General features: G+C 42.3%; 1 protein-coding gene across 1 annotated transcript; it reads right to left on the bottom strand.

The window, feature by feature from the left end:
• Window positions 1-4,092: 4,092 nt before the first annotated feature.
• On the bottom strand, window positions 4,093-16,536 carry LOC148020291 (pentatricopeptide repeat-containing protein At2g39620-like). Its single transcript, XM_087699672.1, has 4 exons — window positions 16,324-16,536; window positions 15,781-15,866; window positions 4,459-7,223; window positions 4,093-4,220 (listed from the first exon to the last, which is right to left on the bottom strand). The coding sequence occupies exons 1-4, from the start codon at window positions 16,534-16,536 to the stop codon at window positions 4,093-4,095; spliced, it is 3,192 nt and encodes a 1,063-aa protein (XP_087555798.1).
• Window positions 16,537-16,748: the final 212 nt, after the last annotated feature.

Raw genomic sequence — 16,748 nt, 5'->3', positions numbered from 1 at the left:
ATGTCACAACTATAAGGAGAAGATTGCTAAGCTTTCCGAAGGGTATGACCCTTGAGTAAAGGGGGAAGTGAATGGATTGTGTAAGCCATTCACTAGAGATGAGCTCCACTTTGACCTCATGAAAATGAAGGATGGGAAGTCCCTAATTCTAGATGGTATGCCAGCTAAAGACTTCAAGGCTCTGTAAGAGGACTGCATGGTGAATTTCACTAGATTTATCAACCACCACTACTTTTAGAGAGAGGAATTTCCTAAGAAGGCCAACATTGGGCTAATCAAGGTCATTCCCAAAGGCATGTTAAGAATTAACGTAAGCCAGTGGCAGTCCCAAACCATGCTGAACCTATCCTATAAGTTAGCTGCTAAGGCTCTAGCTCTTAGGATCAAATACTTGCTTTCCAAAACCGTCCACCCTAGACAGTATGGCTTCATACATGAAAGAAGGATTCAAGATGCAATATTGAACCTTGCAACAGCCATAGATTGGGCATTAGCTGGTGGGTTGAGTTGCCTACTGGTAAACAGGGATTTTGAGAAAGCATATGATAGAGTCTCTTGGGACTTCATCACATTAACTTTGAAAGCAATGGGCTTTAGGAAGAAGTTCTCAGGGATGATAAATGCCCTTTTCTCAAATGCTGAAGCCCAGTGTACATCAATGGAATGCTCTCCAGGCCAGGCCCTTTTCCCTTAAAAGATCTATGCTCCTCTGCTCTTTGCCATAGCGACAGATCCTTTGTTAAGGAGGATAGACTGGCTGATTCAGAAGGGAATCCTGAAAGGATAGACTTTGCCAAGTGGTCAGTAGTGTGACGGGCAATTCGTTGCCAATGACAACTCGAATTTAGTTGAAGCACAGGAGGAACAGCTTGGGAAGCTACTGGAGACATTTCAGTTGTTCTCAGGTCTCAGGGTCTGTAATCAGCAAGCCAAAGACAGAGAGATATTGCATCTAGGGTTCCATGATCTTCCAGAATGGGTGACAAGATATGAAACGAAACTGATCGATAAAGAGGAGATATTTACGTACCTCGAATGCCCGTTTGTGTTGGGCATTTACCCAAACCAACGCTTCACTTGGCTTAAGGATAAGATCACTCTTAAAATACAAAGATGGAAGGTAGAGACTGTCACACTGGGGGGCAAGCTGATCCTTCTCAGCTCCATGTTATTCGCTGTTGCTATTTATGTTGCAAGCATATAAGCCAATGTCTGGAATGATTTGGAGAAAGCTTTTGTGTGGGAAAAGAAGGAAAGGAAGGGGTGGCACTCTATCTCATGGGACGCCATAATGACAGATAAGAAGGAAGAGGGTTTCGGACTAGGACCGCTAAAGGACAAAGCTGACAGATTGCTGATAAAGCTAATGGAGAGGATGAATTCAAACCAGCTTTGGGTGCAGATCAGCAGACATATAATTGTCAGTAGTCCAATTCACTGAAGCATATGGCCAGACCTATGATGGGAGGATGTAAGTTTTAGTAAGGCGCTTCAGATGCACATGAAGAACATCATCAACAAAATGGTTGGCGTATGGAAATCTATAGTAGGTGAAACAAATTGGTCCCCCAACAAAGATGGTAGAGGTGACCTCCCTCTTACCCGATCTATTTGGCCATGTGACAAAGCTTACGAAGACAACTACACTCATATTCAGCTAATCCCAAGCTCTCCAAGGCATTGCATAAGAAAGAGTTAGCAGATGGAACGACCTGTGGCACGAAGGCCGGTTCAGAATGCGTACTATAGACAACACATCGTGAAAGAGGCCTCCAGGGAAGATTCTGGCTTTTGTATTAAGGAGTAACCTTCGAAGCTATCAAGGAACGATTTTAGTCAAAACAATGGACTATTGGGGAAAAAACAAACGTATCCAAAAACAAGGATGGAATAGAAGACTAAGAAGAGTGGCGACTAACACCGCCAAACACGCTAAATTTAGTCCTATGGAAAACCCTAACCAACAAGTACTCGACCGGTCAAGGAGAGGTTACAAAAGAGTCTAAGGATATCCCCCCTCTCTCCTGTTTGCCAGAGAGAAGAGGAAATTATTGCTTACATGGTTTGGGAGTGCAAAGAAGCAAAGAAGATAAGAAAGATGGAGCAGTGGATTGAGGCTACAGGCCTCCATGCCAGATTCAACTGCAAAAGCGTGCTACTTGGATTAGATCCGTACTTGAACGAGGGTTCCTTGAAACCCAGTGTTAGTAGGGCAGTTGTTATCATATATTTATAGAAGCATAGAAACTCGCTAGTTTTTGGAAGTTGCTCAAGGTTTATTCCAATGAGTTTTGAGAAATTTAAGGAAGAAGTGCGTCTTGCCTTCAAAGGATTAGGTAGAAAGGACTCGCTTTTCAAGGCTGTATGCAATGCCCTGAAAAGAGTACAGCCATGCTATGGTGCGTCACCTAAAAGGCTGATGTAAATATTCATATTATTAATACATAACCACATCATAAAGTGGCCATAGTAATTTGTAAGTCTCTGGCTACATGCAAACAGATACCGATACTAAATAAACAATGAAGGCATTTTTTTCAACTATATAGGGTAAGTGGGCCAATAAAGTGAGAACCCCTAAAGAATCCCACTACACCCCCTATCAAAGGGGGGTGCTAATAAAGATGTATAAATTTAGTAACGGATTGGAGAAAAGTAACTGATCCTCGACCTCTTTCAACTGCATCACTTGTTCTTTTATGGCACCTGTTTACAATGTTTTTTGTGGGTGATTTTTTCTCCATCGAAGAGTTAGGCGCTCAAATATTTTTTTCACCTCACCTCATTAGTGAGGTCGGTGCCCAAGGATTTCGTGAAATGTTTGGCATGCCGAATTTCCGAAGGAGTTTCAATAGCTGCCATAGTATTGCCCCCTTACCTAGCCATTACCCTCCAGTACCATTATCCCTACCAACAGAAAAAATGAAAGAGGATCTTATAGTCCACCTCCAAAACCTCCCCTCCCACCCTCTTTTTTTTTCATTATGGGTAATTGCATTGATTATGAAGAATGTATGAGAGTCAAATGACTACCGTCACAAAAAGTGACTGAAGAGATGGCAGCAAACAAGGGAAGCAGATCATCCCTGGTAAGAAGTCCCCCCCTCCCTTCTCTCTCTAAACAGTCGAGCAAGGGAAGAGCAGTACAGCACAAAACCCGAAGCAGGGTCACAAAGGGGAGAGGGAGGAACTCAACTACCTTTGGCAGCCCAAATTTCCTTGCATCAACTGCCCATGTACCGCTTTTAGTGTTCTCAACAGTAGGCCAATGCCTCTAATCATTCCACAATCGGTTGAAAGCTCGTAGACCACCACGGGAAATGCCAATTGCACTGTCAGGTTCTTTCTATAGACCAGGTTGTTTGTTGTTTGGGGCACAACAAGAGCATAGGGATGCTTATTTGTTCAACACAGTAGCAGGTACCATGTGTGTCATTTCCACAGATAAAGCCATGTGTGTCATTACCACAGGCAAAGCCAAGCTGAATCTATCACCAAACTGTTGAATCCAGTCAACATGACTAGGATTAGCATTTGAAACATGGGGCCGATGTATCACACTACTGTGCTTAAAATACCATGCCACTATGTCCCCTGATTACTCCCTGCAATCACCAACGAAAACGCCAACTACAGTGCCCGGTTTTTACCCAAGCATGTCATTTGTTGCTTCAGGGGACAACAAGAGCATCTCAACAAAGTAGCAGCTACCATAAGCATCATTCCCAGACCAGGCTGAATCCATCATCAAACAAGGACATAGAATCATCATAAAGAACACGCACCATAGCTGTTGGTTAAGGCTGACCATCTTCAAAGTCCCCAGGTTGTGAAAGCACACAAGTTCATCACCACCTGTCTCAGACTCTGGCACCATCACCTTGACATTCCCGGAAAGAAGAACAGTGCAAATGTCCAACAAAATCACATCAGGACCCAACTCCATCTGCTGGGCCTTCATCACAACCTCAGAGTCACTCCACCACTATGGATCATGTGCCTTCCGCACACACATCCAGTGGGTGGCATAGGCTTAGCAATAGTGGGCCCCATCTTGGGCCTGCCTCATAGCAAACCAATTAGCAGATCTCTTTACTTTTTTCTGCTCTCGCTGATTTTCTCCTCCATAACTGGGAGCATTAGATACACACGTTCCTCCTTTTTCACTCTCTTGCTGAACTTAGCTTCAGCTTGGACACATAGCCAAGTCTGATGTTGTTCTGCAGCAGCATGATTCAGCATCCATTTGAGCAATGAAACCATCCAAACTTTCCCAAACTGCAGGCAACCCAAGTCCTTCTACCTAAACTCCAATGCTCTAAGTTAGGCCATACATATCAAGAAAAGACTTCAAGACCCATTTGGATTTGGATAGTTTTTTCATCCATACTGTAAGAGAGTGTTTGAGTCCAAAATTAGTAGCATATTCCACTGTCTACTACCCACGTCTGTTAAAACCTTTACTTAACTGAGCTGCTTTGGCATTGCAGATGCAGGATGCTCCTTGCATCCTCTGAATCCTAGCACTTGCAAAATGGTCTGGCAGCTGGACAAGTTGCTGAAAGCATCTCAGTCCCAGTTTCATTTCTCCAAAATTGTCACAGGAACTAAGCACAGTGCGCAAGATTTCACTGGACGGAAAACAGTGCAGGGCCTCAAAAAAACTTTCTGCCTCGAAAATACTTCCTGATCGTGCCAGAAGATGGATCACACAGGCATAATGCTCTAAAGTTGGTTCAATCTTATGTTCTTCTACCATTAACTTGAAATAACTCAGTCCAGCTGAAAACAAACTAGTTTTGTTGCATGCAGCAAGAACAGATGTAAAGGAAACAGCATCTGGCTTCACACCCTGCTGCTGCATGTCCTCAAAACATTGTATAGCCATCTTACCCATTTGGCTTTCACCAAATGCCTTTATCATTGCATTCCATGTTGCAACATCATGATCAGGCAGCTTGTCAAAAACATATTGTCCTTCTGCAAGAGCTCCAACTCCACCATACATATCTACCAATGTGTTACCAACTAAAAGTTCTCTTTCAAATCCCCTTTTTGTTGTTTCGCCATGTAAAATGCAGCCCATTTCTAAGGCTCCAATAATGCCACAAGCTTTCAAGCTGCAACCAAATGTGTTGGCATCTGGCGACACACCCTCCGATTGCATCTGTTTCAAGCAACTCATTACTTCATTTCCTAAGCACTTTTCAGCATATCCTGAAATCAATGCGGTCCATGGGACTACATCTCGAGATTGTAGCTGGTCAAATAGTTCCCTTGCATCTGCAAGAGACCCACATTTGGCATACATATCAACCAGTGTGGTGGCCACACAAAGCTCTCTTTCCAATCCTATTTTGGTTATTTCAGCATGTAAGTCTTGGCCTGTTCCTATGGTTCTCTCCATACTGCAAGCTTTCAAGCTGCAAGAAAAGGTGGCAGCATCTGGAGATATGTCCTCCAGTTGCATTCTTTTGAGACAGAGAAACACTTTCTCAGCATACCCTCGTTCTGCATACCCTGTCATCAATATATTCCATGCAACTGCCTCTCGACTTGGGAGCTTGTCAAACAGATGCTGTGCTTCTGGAATCAAGCCACATTTTAAATAAGCATCAATCACTGTGAGAACCACAAAAGAATCTCCATCTAACTGCCTCTTACTCAATTCAGAATGTATGTTTTGGGCTACTTCTAGAGCTTCTACAGCAGCACAAGCTTTCAAGCTGGAACAGAATGTGTTGGCATCTGGAGATATGCTCTTCAACTGCATCTGTTCAAACCAGTACAGTGCTTCATGAGCGAGCCTGTTTTCTGCATATCCTCCAATCAGTGCTGTCCATAAGAAAGCATTTTTGTCTGGTATCTCATCAAAGGACTTTTGTGCTTCTTTCACTGAGCTGCATTTGGCATACATATCCACTAACGTGGTGCCTACATGAAGTTCTTTATCCAATCCCCTTTTTGTTATTTCTGCATGAATTTCCATGCCTGTGTCTAAACCTCCAATATGGGCACAGGCTTTCAAACCATAAATGAATGTGATAGAAACTGCAGGCTTGCCTTCAATTTGCATCTGTTTGAGGCAACCTAGAACCTCTTTACTAAATCCATGTTCGTCATAGCTTGCAATCAATGTATTCCATGAGGTTACATCTTGAACTCTCAGTCGCTCAAAAACATTTCTTGCTTCCAAAAGTGAACAACATCTGCCATACATATCCACCAATGCCAGGCCCAAAGAAGGGTCAGTTTCCAATCCTGACCAGACCAGTTTAACATGCAGTTTTTGGCCTGTTTCTAAAGCTCGTGTAATGCCACAAACTTTCATGCTGCATAAAAACGCACTAGCATCTGAGTAAAGGCCCTCCTGCACGTGCTTCAAACAATTCAATGCTTTGTTATGAAGGCCGTTGTCAGCATAGCCCCCCATTAACGCGGTCCATGAAACTATGTTTTGAACTGGCAGTTGGTCAAACACCACCTGTGCTTCTACAAACAAGCCGCATTTGGCATACATATCCACCAATGTGGTGCCCACAAATAGCTCACTTTCCATTCCCTTCATTGTTAATTCCATGTGAAGTTCCGCTGCTTTTTCTATGTCATCCATAATGGCGCAAGCTTTCAAGCTGCAAGCAAACGTGTTAGCATCTGGTGAAACACCCATTAGCTGCATTTGGTCAAAACAGCTCTGTGCTTCCATACCAAAACCATGTTCAGTATATCCAGCAATCAATGCAGTCCATGAGACGGTGTCCTGAACATGAAGCTTGTCAAACACGCCCTGTGCTTCCACAAGGAGGCCGAATTTTGCATACATATCCACCATGGAGCTGCCAACAAAGGATTCTACATCCAGCCCCAGTTTGACAACGTCAGCATGCACGCTTCGGCTGAGCTCCACATCCTTGAGCCCTGCGCAAGCTTTGAGCAGTGCGACAAAGGTATAACTGTTGGGTTGAATGAGGTCCCCGCACATGTTACGATAGATCCATACTGCATGGTGCAACTCTCCTGCCATGATGTATCCCCAAATAAGGGAGCTCCAAGAGTACTCATTCCTGTGGGGCAATTTATCAAAAGCCCACTGAGCATCGGGCAAGCTCCCACAATCCACCAAAGCCGGCACGACATAATTGCCAAGGAAAGCATGAGATTCGAGCTCATGTTCGTATATGAAAGCCTGTAAGAGATTGGTAAGCCACAGGTCCTTCTTCTGTCTGCATTTTTGCAAGAGACTAACAAGATTCCCCACAAGCGGCAGGTCGATCATCTGCTAGAAAGCAGGTCGACCCATGTCGACAGTTCTCTGCTCTCGAAATCGTCGGTGCTATGGGTTCGTCTTAATCTGCTCTGACTCGGTTTAGATTAAGGACAAAATGTCTAATCTAATCTTTTTTTCTTAATAATGCGGTAAGAATATATTAATAAAGCGATATTTACATCATGCCTCTACAAAAGAGGATTCAGCTATTTACCCTTGAAATGCATAGCTACAACCTTAAACTAGGTTGACACGTGCAAGCACGTGTCCAATTTTGAACGTTTTGGTGAGGGATGCTGAGAATTTTGTTGCTTAGAAGTTTAAGGTGAACATTAAAAAATCGTGGTAAGGTATGCTATTCTCATATTTTGAAAATTTTTAAAATTTGTTGAAGGTTGATGAATTCTTTATTGGAGTTTGAGGAGCCATGTGTGTACTTGGTTAAAAATTAAAAATTGAAATATATGAATAAGTTACAAAGTTAGGTAATTGTACTTTTTATTTAGTGTGGAGAGGCATGAAGTAGATCTATACAATATACTGCAATGCTAAATCAAGTTTCTTCTCTTCAAAAAGTGATATTTTTTACATCTCGCGAGGTGTCCGTACACGTTGTTGTAGCCTGTAGTAGCATTTTTGTTCAAAATCATATATTGCTCCAAGTTCTTGGCCTTTTCTATGCTATCGACTATCGTCTCAATGCTAGCCTCAAAATTTTCTTCAAACAGTTAGTAGGTTTGGGTTTCTTTTTTCTTTTTCTTTTTGACAAATTTTATTTTGTGTTGTTAGAGTCTTTTTTCAATGTTCATTATGTGATCTACATAGACCTTTCCATTTTGTTTATATTTGATGCTATAGATTAAGTGCTTGCCCTTGTCTCCTTCTGTTGTTGCTTTTGGTTTGGATGATAGATGTTGCTTGGAGTTGGTGCTAGATGATGTAGTTGTGATTGAGCCGGTGGCGACATTTGAAGTGGCTAAGCTTGGTGTTTTGGTACCATTAGAAGTTTGATTTCTTATCGGTTTGTTGGACTTTGCTCTTCTACAATGGATGTTACTGTTGTTAGAGTTTTCTTTTTGTGTTGGGTTAAACATATTGTGAGATTTAAAGAAGCTATATATTGAATACTTGCCTAGGAGGTATATGATAGCACTGAATGGATCACTTTAGATGCCATAGATAAGATAGTAGACATCTCAGTTGAGTAGATATGTGACCTTTATGGTCACAACCCGCCTTTCACAATCATGAGTGTACTTGTTCACTACCATTTTTTTAAACTATTGTATAAGTTTCTTGTTTTTTTAATTCTACAAGGGCCTTGAGTGAGATGTTGAATCCATAATGTAAGATTTTGATTGTGAATGTGGAGATGCCATTTGTGTTAGTGTCTAGTAAGAATTGGGCAATAACTGTTCATAGTGGATTGTCGTGTGTATCTTTGTATTGTAGTTCGAATCTATTGAGTATGTGTTTTAGAAGTCTTGCCAATTGAGAGCTGAAAAGATGAGTGGGTTGCCTCTTACCCACCCAGCCTCCAATCCTCACTAAGAGAGCTAAAGAAGGGCACCACCTAGCCAAAAGGAGGATAGGTTGGTGTTGAGATATCGAGCTCCACTCGTGATATGTCAAGGTGACCGTTGTGTATTTATGTCACCGACTTGTTAGCTGCAGATGCAGTTGGTACACCACCCATGAATAATAGCTAGATGACAGCTATCCTTATCTACTCTAGTTCGTGGCTCAGTTAGTATGCCACCTTAGTTAGTTGAGTTTGGTTTGAGACCCATATATAGGGTTCTTCTATTTCTCTATACCAGTGTTCTTTTTGGCTTACACAACTAAGAAGAGGAAAACTGTTTTCAGCCTCCATCTTTGTGTGTATTCCCCCATTGTGCAAGTGAGAAAGCTACAAGTGAGACTCCTTCCTTCTCTCCCACAATCTTGACAGTTGGGGCATCCCTTTCCTAAGTGAATGAAAAGAATCAAAACACAACTTCACAAGGGATAATTTGTAGCCCATCTTAAGGGAAATGAAGATGATGAAAGGTTAAGAGAGATTATGGCTCCTAATTTCTCCCATGAACATATATATAACATGAGGAAATAAAGATTCCCCACCAATAGAGCATATGGCAAGTCTTACTTAATAAGTTTAAGTATGAATGTAGAGGGAGAATTAGAATAGAGTACATATGATCTAAATATCATATTAGAATATGAGAGAGAGGGAGAGAGATGAGAAGAGAGGGAGACAAGAGAAGAAGAGGTAGAGGAAGCTTGCCATTATGTATTCATGGAATGCTATATAAAAAAAGAGACTCACTCATAGCTTACCTCAAAGAGATGGACTAGCATGAGGGTGTTGTGGGCTTGGTGATCTAAAGTGCTCTCATGTGCTTGTGATTGTGTCCTTATTTACATCTCCATGGGCACCTTATGTAGCTTCTATGATGGATTAGATTAAGCTAATCTTTTTTATTAACATAATCCTAGATTATGTATGGCATCTTTGATAATATGAAGAGAATAGTGGATGGGACAAGTCCCCACCTTGGTCTTCATGCAAGAAGCCAAGGATAGTGGTAGACAAGCTAGAGAAAGGGAGCTAGATCACAAGAAGTGGATGCCTAAAGCACATTATTATAATATATTTACAAGAATGATAAAATTGAAAGTTGATGTAATAAGAGTGAAAGAGAGAAGAAAATTGCATGCAGCCAACAGTCTGCGCCTTCATGACTTCAAATTGATGAAGAATCTGAAAAAAGTTTCTTTTGCAACTTTGTAGACCAGGTCCAAACTGGTTCGACAGCATGGAAATTTTCTTGAAATTCAATTTTTCCTAGGATTTATTGAAATTATTAAAAAAATACTTCCAAAAGTTGCTTTGACTTTAATACATATAAGCATGTAATAGAGGGGATCCATGCTTGTAAGCTTTTGTGTAAGATCCAAATGACACCACGATGCAAACATTGACTTGTGTACAAGGGTGAGGTGCCCTCTAATGATGGTGATAGATCCCAAATCTTGGTGATGTAGATGGAGCTCAAGTGTAGTTGGAGGCTAGTTCTTTGAAAAAATCTATGCACTCACTCAACCCCTTGGTATAATCCATTTTTATCTTCACTAAGATAACCCATCCCTTTTACCCTTTACATTGACATCCCTCCTAAGAAATTGTTTCCCCACTTACTAGAGTTATTATAACCGAGAAGCAATGTAGCATACCTAGTGCTTGAAGAGTAAACCCAAAGTGATAAGATGTAGGGTTTAAGCTATGGGTAAGGGTCTTGATAGGGGTCTTGGCAAAATTTTGTGGTAGAAATCCAGTTTATAAAAAACGCGGATCACCAATGAGATGTGTTTGTGTTAGTAGGGTTAGTTTCTTTTTAAAAATAAATTTTTGAAGATGATAGCAATGTTTGTACCGTTTCCAATTCTGTTCTGTTCTCCAAGCACGTTGTTTTGCTAGGTATACGCTTGGATATGTCCATCAAGTTCTGGATATTGGTGTAGTTTGCAAAGCTGTAGATGTATGTCGATGGTTTATGGCAAAAAATGTTCACCATTCCCATCTAGTTTGTTGTCAAATACCTATGTCATTATGTGTTAATACAAATATGCTCAATTTGTTATTGCATATTCCTGTGGTTTTGGATGTATGCTTGAACATCTGCATGCAAAGTTTGATGTCAATAGATGTATTTATACTATTTTTTAAAAATAGTTTTTCTAAGTTTTAATGCTTGTGCTATGTGTCCTTGATTTGGAGTCATCTTTGTGTTTGCAGATGTTGTTCATCTATAAAAACAAGCGAATAGGAATTATGTTAGTATGTGTGAGAGGATTCTAATACAAGCGATAATGTTTGGAAAAGAAACAATAAAATTTTGTTTTTCGTACATGTAACAAGAACTGGAGGTGATATTTTTGGGTCGTATCGTGTTGTAGTGGTATATATTGGATTCTATTAAGATGTGTTGTTTGTGTGTGTGATTCATTGTATTGTGTATGGTATTGGTGCAAAGGTAAATAGATCTGGGAGTCCAACTATATGTAAGTTTTTTCTTTCAGTTATGTGAGAAAGCATCACGTAAACTAGCCCAAGCATAAATGTGCTCCTTTTTTATAGAAGTGCTTTTTGGGTGACTGTAGCTCCTTGAGATTTGTGACCAGTGATTGTATATGCAAGTGTTAACCCCAACATGAAGAAAGCAAAAGGAAATAAAAAAGATGCAGCGCAAAGGTGAAAAAAGGTAGCCCGATTGAAGAAATAAGAGGAGAAAAGGCAAGAGCGCAAGGGCAATCTTAAAAGTCCAAGGCAAATGCAAAAGGGGAAAGGTGCATTTTAAAATACAAAGGCGTACCCTGAAATCTTGTAAAAGAGTGCCAGGCTCTCTCCTGTGCAAATTGTAAAGATAGACGGGTGGTGGAGAAGAAGCAAGAAGGATAGGAAGGAAATAGGAAAAGAGAAGCTAGGCCAATGGCCGGTCATGTAAAAATGGGAAGACTGCCCAAGGAGGAGTAGGGCATGTATAAAAGCCAAAAGTGGAATGAGAAGCTCATTCTTGTGTGTGGCCAAAAGTGGCTCTCCTCTTCTTCTTCTTCTTCTTCTTCTTGCTTGCTTGAGCTTGTGCTTGAGAGAGAGTGTGTGAGGGAGTGAGTGTGTGAGGATGAGGGACCGAGGAGGAGAAGCTTTCCATCTTCTTCTCTTCTCTTCTCTTCTCTTCTCTTCTCTTCTCTTCTCTTCTCTTGCTCGCGGTGATGGAGCTTGGAGTGTGGAGCTTGAGGATGGAGCTTGCTTGAAGCTTGCACTTGAATCGTGGAGCTACTGGAGTGCGTGGGAGAGAAGGTAACTCGATCTGCATGGAGGTAAGCTCACTACACCCGTAGATATGGATGGTGCATCGGCTATGTGAGAGGTAACCATTAGTGCTCGACTTGGAACGCTTGAACAATAAGTGGTTCGTGGGTCTTGGCAGTTGAGCGAAAGCTCCCACATTTTGGTTCTGTTGCCGGGACCAACGGATTCAAGCCTTGAGCGCTTGCGCATTTCGAATCGAGTATTAAAGTAGGGTTTTCCTCGAATCGGCTTGAGGTAGATAGGTAGGAAGCGAGGGAGTTTGAAGAGGTATTCGATCTCCTTAGCAAGTAGGTTTTTGGTTTTTTGGATTTGGAAAAGCATGTTGGAGTAGTGTAGGTGATTGCTTTGTGATTTGTATGCATTTAGGGTAGGAAAAAACAAAGAAAAAGAAGCAAACAATAGGGTTTTCTGTTGATGTATAACAGGTTAAAACAGGGAAATAGGGGCACAGATCCTTGGAGTGCCGTTTGATTCGAGCACCACAGTGATTCCAGGCATGTCTGGCATTTCCTTGTAGTGTTTTGCACCTATCTGGAAGGTGTTGGATGATTCGGTGGAGTAGACATTGACCTAGAGGCATCGCGCGCAACTCGCGGGCCGTCGTCCGCGTCGTCGAACCAGGCCGTCCGAGTCCCAGAATCGGACCTCTCCGAAAATCGGACCACTTCAAAAATCGAAACACTTTTTCGATCCGATTCCTAGAATCGGACCAGTCCCAGAATCGGATTGCTCGACTACTAGAATCGGACCACCCTGTCCGATCCGATTCCTAGAATCAGACCACTTTTTCGATTTGACTCCCAGAGTCAGACCGTCCGACTACTAGAATCGGACCACCCTGTCCCGATCCAATTCCTAGAATCGGACCATTGCAGAAATCGGACGTGACCAAAATCGGACCACTAGGCCGATCGGACCAACCCAAAATCGAACGTCCGATTCTAATAATCGGCCACACTACAAAAACACATATGTATTGCATTCGGACTGCATCTACTCAAAGCGGAAAGCAACGACATCAAGCTAAAACAACGAGAATGACTAGATATGATAGTCCTGACGATAGATGCTCCTTGAATATCTCTGCATTGACGATCCAAGACATCAGTGGAGAATCCACATCTGTTCGTGCAGTCTGGACTCAAGGGCATTTGTTAGAAGGCTTAAATTTACAAGCCAAGACTCGGAAGACGAAGACATAGTACCACCTGCTTATCTTAGGATCAAACTCACCGCGAAAAGAGAGCATACTATAGATGCTCTGATTGATGAAGGAGCAGATTTTAATATCTTGACCTATGAATCATGGACCCTACTAGGCCAACCAGAGCTCACATCGACTAATGCAACTCTTAGCCCGTACAGGGGACATCCACAAGCACTCATAGGGAAGTGCAAAATCCTTGCGACAATTGAAACTGAAAGCTTGCCTATCCTATTTCATGTTCCTCCAAATAGTGCTAATTACGGGAAGGAAACCCTCCTTGGAAGACCCTTCAAAAGTGCGACCAAGTGTAAGGCTGACTATGTAGCACAGAGGATACACCTGACACTACCGGATGTGAGGATAGTCACAACTTTTAGCAAGGGTGACCTCATCAAACCTCGAGGGAAAGGCAAGGAAGGTGCTGACATAACAGTCAAGCCTCCTAACGAGAGCAAGGACTTGTTGGAAGAGTTGATACAAGCACAGGTCGAACAACGAGAACCAGTGAGTGAGGCGATGCTTGAAATAAGAAGGTCAAGAGACAATGCCAAGGATGGGCTTTGGACTTACAAATATCGTAGAAGACCCCAAAAGAAGCCCAAGCCTTATAGACGAAGGCATCGATGGAGAGTCAGCACAATGCCACGATGGGTGTCCAAAGCATTGCTACTTGCTCAAGGGTATTACGTAGGTAACCCATGGATTTGGGTACCAAAACCCCTTGCTAAACCTCCCTGGTCGACTGAAGGCTAGATCGTATCAAGAGCAAAGAAGCGTAGGAGGAGATCTAAATGAAAAACCAAGTCTCGAGTCAACAACAGTGGAGTAACCAAGCCCCTCATGGTTGAAATCAAGAAACCAAACAGGACCAATCAAAGGGTAGATCCTCAGCCTAGCATGCTTGATAAGCAGATGCTAGATGTAATCGTTGAGGATACGCTGTCAAGCATTTTTAAAAAAACTGAAATCCCCTAGTCAAATTGTAGCTAGGTTTGATTTTTGCTAGCTTAGTTGTTTGTGTGACAGTTTGTTTTGTTGTAATTCGATTTCTTGTGATTGTTTAGTTTAGGATTTGTTTCTATCATTTTGTTTAATTTGTTGAGTGTGAAACTTGATAGCCTTGGTCGAGCTTGGTATTTTTTTGAACAGGATAAAGTTGGAGTTTGCTATTAGCTACCGAACATTGAGGAGCTAGGTATGTATTATTGTCGAGACTCTTGCACATCACAGGGACTATGGGTTCACGAGCACTTCATGTTGCACTTATTGATGCACTCCACTCGGGGGTCGTCTCCTGTCCTTATCAAATACTTCCATGCCATGGGTTGGGGATTATGCACTCTTGCACCATCATTGAGCACTAGCATGGCATGAGGTCCACTGCAACTATATGCAGTAAATCTTAAATGCACGCACACATGAGAGAGCACCTGTCATTGAGCACGCACATTTCTTGCACGCACCATTTGGGATGTTCATCAGAAAGCTAGGAACCTCTAGTTGAGAGGGTAAGGTGGTTGGGAGAGTTCGAGGGTCGTGAAGGACGCCATCAATTGGGAGAAGGGTTGTTCATATTTGGTCAACATCTTGAGGACCACTATTTTCTAGAGTGATTGTGAGATATTGGATGGGTGGAGCGGAGTATATCATATCTTCTTATGAGATTTGAGAGGTGAGGATAAGGAATTTTAAATTAATAAGGAATTTTATTTTCATTTCGCATGACGCACGATCACATCTAGATAGGCTAGGCACGATTTCTCAATGCATACATTATTTTGTGTGTAGCATGGATTGATTAATTGCATATCATAGATCAATTGCATGCTTTATCAAATCATGTATGGTTGTGCACGAAATTCCTTTTCAAATCATATTCCTGCTAGGGCACATTGCATGAAAATACAAAATTCAAAGAATGGTTTCGCTCCTAGCATTCTGAAGAATGACAAGTTCATGATTAGCTCTGAGAGAACAAGCCAGCAACTGATGAAAATCTAGATAATGTCCTCTAAACTAGGTGACAAGAGAAGAATGTGTAGATTTTTTCACCAAAGAGTTGCTCATCTGCATCTGTGGAGGCTGAAATGTGTCTTGCAGTTGAGGGTTTTTTACATGCAAGTGCTCAAGGCTTGTGGGAAACTTTCTGGAGTGTAGATGAACCCTCCCCAATTTTTATTACTAGTTCACATGGTTTTGGCTAAAAGAATGCATATGGAGAAAAAACATTTCTCAAGGAAGGTGAGGGGGCCTCGTGTGGCTGCAATTGCTGCCCATACTGCTTTACAAAGTTTGGCAGAGTGATCACTAGCAGGCGTTGCAAACTGCTGGGGATTTACGAGCTCAGAACACAGGTGCAAATACAAGTAGTGTGTCAGATGTGGCTTCTGACTCAAGAAGGGGGGAAGCATTTAATGCAAGTGGGGATAATCACACAGGCAAGGATGAAGCCAGAGAAGGTCGGAATCCAAAGTCTTCGCATAGGATGGCAGGGAACCAACAGTGGCGGCCTTCTCCAAGATCTGCCAAAAAAGCAACCACTGCTGCTTTGTCAACAGCTGCAATGAAGGCCAAGATGCTTGCAGACCAAGAAGAGCGAGAGGTACAACGATTGGCAGCAATCATAGTTGAAAATCAGCTCAAAAAACTGAGCTTCAGACTCAAACAGTTGGGAGACATTGATTTTGTTCTAGATAGAGAGTGTGATTATATAGATAAAAATAGGGCACGATTTTCTGTAGATCGTATTCGCTTTATGAGAAAGCACCTAAGTCCAGGATGCACCAATTTTGTTCCCCTTTAGTCTTGCCGTCAAGATCTGCCAGTTGTCCTTCTTCCTGTAGAGTTAGAGCACAACACCACTTCCACCAAGAGCTCTCACCAATAAACGTTGGTAGCTTGGAGAGAGAGAGAGAGAGAGAGAGAAGATCCTCTGCGCGATCATGGAGAAATCGACTGCTAGGTCAGTCGCATCATCACCATCCTCGCCCATCCATAACCTCGAAGGGCAGTTGTGCAACCCTCACCCCGCCTGTGCTCATCGAGAACATCTCCATGAACAACATCATCTCCCCTGTCATTTTCAAGCTTAAGGAGGATTATGCCTGCTTCTCTAGCAGCAACACCAACACTGCTTCTTAGGCCAGGATAATCAATAGCAATGGCGGTGGCCATCAGAATGGAAGTAATCATAGCAGCAAACCAGGGTTTCCCGCAGGAAGGTACATGAGCCCAACTGATAGTCTCCTATCGCCTATATCCATGGGATTACTTGCTAGAAGCAAGAGATATTCCAGGCCAACAGGCATTTATCCCTCCCAAAATACTGATCAGTACATTTGAAAACTCGAATGTTGCAATTCCTGGCCGCCCTTGTGACCCTAAGTAATTCTGCAGTGGGATGC

This window comes from Lygodium microphyllum, chromosome 19, assembly GCF_053477565.2.
Source record: "Lygodium microphyllum isolate KBCC chromosome 19, Lygodium_microphyllum_v1.1.10, whole genome shotgun sequence".
NCBI lineage: Eukaryota > Viridiplantae > Streptophyta > Polypodiopsida > Schizaeales > Lygodiaceae > Lygodium > Lygodium microphyllum.
This window is presented reverse-complemented; position numbering and strand designations above follow the sequence as displayed.